At 50.1% G+C, this 7,500-nt stretch overlaps 1 protein-coding gene across 1 annotated transcript in view; it reads left to right on the top strand.

Annotated features, from left to right (window-relative positions):
* Window positions 1-7,500, top strand: part of LOC124020931 (ras-related protein Rap-1b-like) — a 117,621-nt gene that overhangs the window by 93,887 nt on the left and 16,234 nt on the right. Inside the window, exons 4-5 of the mRNA XM_046336242.1 lie at window positions 653-709; window positions 6,449-6,589. Of these exons, the coding sequence (XP_046192198.1) occupies window positions 653-709; window positions 6,449-6,589 (198 nt within the window). The remainder of the gene's footprint in view (window positions 1-652; window positions 710-6,448; window positions 6,590-7,500) is intronic.

Here is a 7,500-nt window from a genome sequence, read left to right as displayed (position 1 = left end):
TGGGGGTGAAGGAGGGTAATTACAGTGGAGTACCACAGGCCTGGAAGTCACTGAGAGGGGTTTTGGGTCAAGGTGGAGGGAGAGATGAGGGAGGAGAATGGAATTGTTTCAGATGTACATCTAATAATGCCTTTTTCTCTGTCTCTCTCTCTCTCTCTCTCTCTCTCTCTCTCTCTCTCTCTCTCTCTCTCTCTCTCTCTCTCTCTCTCTCTCTCTCTCTCTCTGTCTCTCTCTCTCTCTGTCTCTCTCTCTCTCTCTCTCTCTCTGTCTCTCTCTCTCTGTCTCTGTCTCTCTCTCTGTCTCTCTCTCTGTCTCTCTCTCTCTCTGTCTCTCTGTCTCTCTGTCTCTGTCTATCTCTCTGTCTCCCTCTCTCTCTCTCTGTCTCTCTCTCTCTCTGTCTCCCTCTCTCTCTCTCACTGTCTCCCTCTCTCTCTCTCTGTCTCTATCTCTGTCTCTCTCTCTGTCTCTATCTCTGTCTCTCTCTCTCTCTGTCTCCCTCTCTCTCTGTCTCCCTCTCTCTCTCACTGTCTCCCTCTCTCTCTCTGTCTCTCTCTCTCTCTCTCTCTCTCTCTCTCTCTCTCTCTCTCTCTCTCTCTCTCTCTGTCTCTCTCTCTCTCTCTCTGTCTCTCTCTCTCGGTCTCTCTCTCTGCAGCAAGTGGAGGTGGACGGGCAGCAGTGTATGCTGGAAATTCTGGACACTGCAGGGACGGTAAGAGACCTACAGGAGGAGGAGGAGTTATGGTAGACCAGGAGGAGGAGGAGTTATGGTAGACCTACAGGAGGAGGAGTTATGGTAGACCTACAGGAGGAGGAGTTATGGTAGACCTACAGGAGGAGGAGTTATGGTAGACCTACAGGAGGAGGAGTTATGGTAGACCTACAGGAGGAGGAGTTATGGTAGACCTACAGGAGGAAGAGGAGGAGTTATGGTAGACCTACAGGAGGAGGAGTTATGGTAGACCTACAGGAGGAGGAGGAGGAGGAGTTATGGTAGACCTACAGGAGGAGGAGGAGTTATGGTAGACCTACAGGAGGAGGAGGAGGAGTTATGGTAGACCTACAGGAGGAGGAGTTATGGTAGACCTACAGGAGGAAGAGGAGGAGTTATGGTAGACCTACAGGAGCAGGAGTTATGGTAGACCTACAGGAGGAGGAGGAGGAGGAGTTATGGTAGACCTACAGGAGGAGGAGGAGTTATGGTAGACCTACAGGAGGAGGAGTTATGGTAGACCTACAGGAGGATGGGGAGGAGTTATGGTAGACCGACAGGAGGAGGGGGAGGAGTTATGGTAGACCGACAGGAGGAGGGGGAGGAGTTATGGTAGACCGACAGGAGGAGGGGGAGGAGTTATGGTAGACCGACAGGAGGAGGAGTTATGGTAGACCGACAGGAGGAGGGGGAGGAGTTATGGTAGACCGACAGGAGGAGGGGGAGGAGTTATGGTAGACCGACAGGAGGACGGGGAGGAGTTATGGTAGACCGACAGGAAGAGGGGGAGGAGTTATGGTAGACCGACAGGAAGAGGGGGAGGAGTTATGGTAGACCGACATGAGGAGGGGGAGGAGTTATGGTAGACTTACAGGAGGAGGAGGGGGAGGAGTTATGGTAGACCGACAGGAGGAGGGGGAGGGGTTATGGTAGACCGACAGGAGGAGGGGGAGGAGTTATGGTAGACTTACAGGAGGAGGAGGGGGAGGAGTTATGGTAGACTTACAGGAGGAGGAGGGGGAGGAGTTATGGTAGACTTACAGGAGGAGGAGGGGAGGAGTTATGGTAGACTTACAGGAGGAGGAGGGGGAGGAGTTATGGTAGACTTACAGGAGGAGGAGGGGGAGGAGTTATGGCAGACCTAGGGGGGTGGGGGTTTACAGAGAAATGCTTACTACAGATTCATACAGTTCTACTGGGAACCATATTTACCATGACACAAGGAACAGGAAAGGGATAAGGATGCTCTCTCTGCTTCCTCAAACACCCCTTCCTCTACCGCTGGCTGAGGAGAGATGGATGGAGGAGACGGAGAGAGACGGAGAGAGACAGAGAGAGACAGACACAGAGACACAGAGAGAGACTGACACAGAGAGAGACTGACACAGAGAGAGACTGACACAGAGAGAGACAGACAGACAGACAGACAGACAGACAGACAGACAGACAGACAGACAGACAGACAGACAGACAGACAGACAGACAGACAGACAGACAGACAGACAGACAGACAGACAGACAGACAGACCCCTGTACTTCTCTGTGGTGGTGACAGGTGGCCAATGGACTCCTTGGTCTCTCTGTACCCGATTGGCTCCACCCACACAGAGTTGGAGCCAAGATGGATGACAGTTTCTCAGTCCCCGTGACTGTTTCACAACAGAGGCTTGGCAATGATAGAGAACGCCTCTCACACAACATATTCCAATCTAAACAAACAGATTCCCTTATCACGACTCCTTAAATATACCCTCTTAAAAAAAAAGATCTCCATTTACTTAAACCAAAATGACAAATCTGTGAAATGCACTTGTAAATTCAAGCTCAGAATCAGAATGTGCGATCGTTCCAGTTGAATCTGGAGGACAGGGTCAGTGAGTACAGACTGCCAAAATCATCTTCCTGTGAATATGAAAGAAAGACACCAGTAGAATCTTAGCCTGGGGGTTTTCCCCCAATGAATGGAACGCTGTTGCTATGGCACCCTAACCCCTACATAGGGCGCTACTTCTGACCCGGTGCCCATATGGCTCTGTATCAAAAGTAGTGCACTATATAGGGAATAGGGTGCCGTTTGGGACTCAGATCATGTAAACTTTAAAACATGTGTTTAATCTGTTTGGGAAACAGTTGCGTTTTGACTCTCACGCTATTGGCCACCATTGTAACAGTACTGACAACAGATATCACAAATGGGAAGACGACCGGGTGACCTCTGGTTTTGTTAAACGTCTTTTGCGTTACTTTTGCACACAAGAGAATGGCAAGTGTACACACACACACACACACACACACACACACACACACACACACACACACACACACACACACACACACACACACACACACACACACACACACACACACACACACATAGACACACACACACACACATAGACACACACACACATAGACACACACACACACACACATAGACACACACACACACACACACACACACATAGACACACACACACACACACACACACACATAGACACACACACACACATAGACAGACACACACACACACACACACACATAGACACACACACACACACACACACACACGCACACACACACACACACACGCACACACACACACACACACACACACACATAGACACACACACACACACACACACACACACACACACACACACACACACACACACACACACACACACACACACACACACACACACACACACACACACACACACACACACACACATAGACACACACACAGACACACACACACACACACACACACACAAACATACATACACACAGACACATAGACACATAGACACACACACACACACACACATAGACACACACACAGACACATAGACACACAGACACACACAGGCGCACACACACACACACACACACACACACACACACACACACACACACACACACACACACACACACACACACACACACACACACACACACACACACACACACACACACACACACACATAGACACACACACACACACACACACACACATAGACACACACACACACACACACACACACACACACACACACACACACACACACACACACACACACACACACACACACACACACACACACACACACACACACACACACACATAGACACACACACACACACACACACACACACACATAGACACACACACACACACACATAGACAGACACACACACACACACACACATAGACAGACACACACACACACACACACACACACACACACACACACACACACACACACACACACACACACACACACACACACACACATAGACACACACACAGACACACACACAGACACATAGACACATAGACACACACACACACACACACATAGACACACACACAGACACATAGACACACAGACACACACAGGCGCACACACACACACACGCAGGCGCACACACACACACACACACACACACACACACACACACACACACACACACACACACACACACACACACACACACACACACACACACACACACACACACACACACACACACGCGCGCCTCCACCATCGCACCCCCACTCCTATGGCCCCTCCACGGTTGTCTCTAACAACACCTAATGGCCTTTGAGGTTCTGCCGTGTAAACAGTGTAAACAGTCTCCTTAGCCACGACGGGGGCCACCCCTCATTACCGTGACGCAGGGCGATGCAGAGGTGGTGTGGCAGGTTATTCATCTTGGAGGTGGTTACAGACTCACTACTGACAGCAGACAGAGATGACATGAACGACAAACAGAGAGAGAGAGATCAGCCTCCTCCTCCTCCTCCACACTGTCTTCAGTATCTCTACTGTGATCAGCCTCCTCCTCCTCCTCCTCCTCCACACTGTCTTCAGTATCTCTACTGTGATCAGCCTCCTCCTCCTCCTCACTGTCTTCAGTGTCTCTACTGTGATCAGCCTCCTCCTCCTCCTCCACACTGTCTTCAGTATCTCTACTGTGATCAGCCTCCTCCTCCTCCTCCTCCTCCTCCTCCTCCTCCTCCTCCACACTGTCTTCAGTATCTCTACTGTGATCAGCCTCCTCCTCCTCCTCACTGTCTTCAGTATCTCTACTGTGATCAGCCTCCTCCTCTTCCTCCTCCTCCACACTGTCTTCAGTATCTCTACTGAGATCAGCCTCCTCCTCCTCACTGTCTTCAGTATCTCTACTGTGATCAGCCTCCTCCTCTTCCTCCTCCTCCACACTGTCTTCAGTATCTCTACTGAGATCAGCCTCCTCCTCCTCCACACTGTCTTCAGTATCTCTACTGTGATCAGCCTCCTCCTCCTCCTCCACACTGTCTTCAGTATCTCTACTGTGATCAGCCTCCTCCTCCTCCTCCTCCACACTGTCTTCAGTATCTCTACTGTGATCAGCCTCCTCCTCCTCCTCCATACTGTCTTCAACATCTCTACTGTGATCAGCCTCCTCCTCCTCCTCCACATTGTCTTCAGTATCTCTACTGTGTGATCAGCCTTCTCCTCCTCCACACTGTCTTCAGTATCTCTACTGTGTGATCAGCCTTCTCCTCCTCCACACTGTCTTCAGTATCTCTACTGTGATCAGCCTTCTCCTCCTCCACACTGTCTTCAGTATCTCTACTGTGATCAGCCTCCTCCTCCTCCTCCACACTGTCTTCAGTATCTCTACTGTGATCAAATCAAATCAAATCAAATTTATTTATATAGCCCTTCGTACATCAGCTGATATCTCAAAGTGCTGTACAGAAACCCAGCCTAAAACCCCAAACAGCAAACAATGCAGGTGTAAAAGCACGGTGGCTAGGAAAAACTCCCTAGAAAGGCCAAAACCTAGGAAGAAACCTAGAGAGGAACCTGGCTATGTGGGGTGGCCAGTCCTCTTCTGGCTGTGCCGGGTAGAGATTATAACAGAACATGACCAAGATGTTCAAATGTTCATAAATGACCAGCATGGTCAAATAATAATAAGGCAGAACAGTTGAAACTGGAGCAGCAGCACAGTCAGATGGACTGGGGACAGCAAGGAGCCATCATGTCAGGTAGTCCTGATCAGCCTCCTCCTCCTCCTCCACACTGTCTTCAGTATCTCTACTGTGATCTAACATCTTGTTAACTCAGTTGGAATGGTACTGAGGCTCACCCCATCCAAGCCAGGTGATGGAAGTGTGCAGGGCAAATATTTACACAAGATAAAGAGAAAAGCATTAGATGGGATCCTTGCCCATGTTATCATCCCTAATGACCAGGCTATAGATGGGATCCTTGCCCATGTTATCATCCCTAATGACCAGGCTATAGATGGCATCCTTGCCCATGTTATCATCCCTAATGACCAGGCTATAGATGGGATCCTTGCCCATGTTATCACCCCCTAATGACAAGGCTTTAGATTGGATCCTTGCCCATGTTATTTACATTTACATTCACAAATGACGTCTTTAGATGGGATCCTTGCCCATGTTATCACCACAAATGAGGTCTTTAGATTGGATCCTTGCCCATGTTATCACCCCCTAATGACGTCTTTAGATTGGGTCCTTGCCCATGTTATCACCCCCTAATGACGTCTTTAGATTGGGTCCTTGCCCATGTTATCACCCCCTAATGACGTCTTTAGATTGGATCCTTGCCCATGTTATCACCGCCTAATGACGTCTTTAGATTGGATCCTTGCCCATGTTATCACCCCCTAATGACAAGTCTTTAGCTTCCTGTATGTCTCCCTCTCCTCCACAGGAACAATTCACAGCCATGAGAGATCTGTACATGAAGAATGGCCAGGGCTTTGCGTTAGTGTACTCCATCACAGCCCAGTCCACCTTCAACGATCTGCAAGACCTACGAGAACAGATCCTCCGAGTCAAAGACACTGACGATGTGAGTCATCACACACACACGCATGGATACACACACACACACACACACACACACACACACACACACACACACACACACACACACACACACACACACACACACACACACACACACACACACACACACACACACACACACACACACACACACACGCATGAATACATACACACACCCGCATGAATACACACACACATATATACTGAGATGCTAGGAGAGCAGATGGCATGCTGCTACCTTGGGCAGATGGCATTCAGCTACCTTGGGCAGATGGCATTCTGCTACCTTGGGCAGATGGCATGCTGCTACCTTGGGCAGATGGCATGCTGCTACCTTGGGCAGATGGCATTCTGCTACCTTGGGCAGATGGCATGCTTCTACCTTGGGCAGATGGCATTCCGCTACCTTGGGCAGATGGCATGCTGCTACCTTGGGCAGATGGCATGCTGCTACCTTGGGCAGATGGCATGCTGCTACCTTGGGCAGATGGCATGCTTCTACCTTGGGCAGATGGCATGCTTCTACCTTGGGCAGATGGCATGCTTCTACCTTGGGCAGATGGCATGCTTCTACCTTGGGCAGATGGCATTCCGCTACCTTGGGCAGATGGCATTCTACTACCTTGGGCAGATGGCATTCCGCTACCTTGGGCAGATGGCATTCCGCTACCTTGGGCAGATGGCATGCTGCTACCTTGGGCAGATGGCATGCTGCTACCTTGGGCAGATGGCATGCTGCTACCTTGGGCAGATGGCATGCTTCTACCTTGGGCAGATGGCATGCTTCTACCTTGGGCAGATGGCATGCTTCTACCTTGGGCAGATGGCATGCTGCTACCTTGGGCAGATGGCATTCCGCTACCTTGGGCAGATGGCATTCTACTACCTTGGGAAGATGGCATGCTGCTACCTTGG

Source organism: Oncorhynchus gorbuscha, unplaced genomic scaffold (assembly GCF_021184085.1).
Source record: "Oncorhynchus gorbuscha isolate QuinsamMale2020 ecotype Even-year unplaced genomic scaffold, OgorEven_v1.0 Un_scaffold_994, whole genome shotgun sequence".
Classification (NCBI taxonomy): domain Eukaryota; kingdom Metazoa; phylum Chordata; class Actinopteri; order Salmoniformes; family Salmonidae; genus Oncorhynchus; species Oncorhynchus gorbuscha.
Note: the sequence above shows the minus strand (reverse complement) of the source record. Positions and strands in the feature narration are given on the sequence as shown.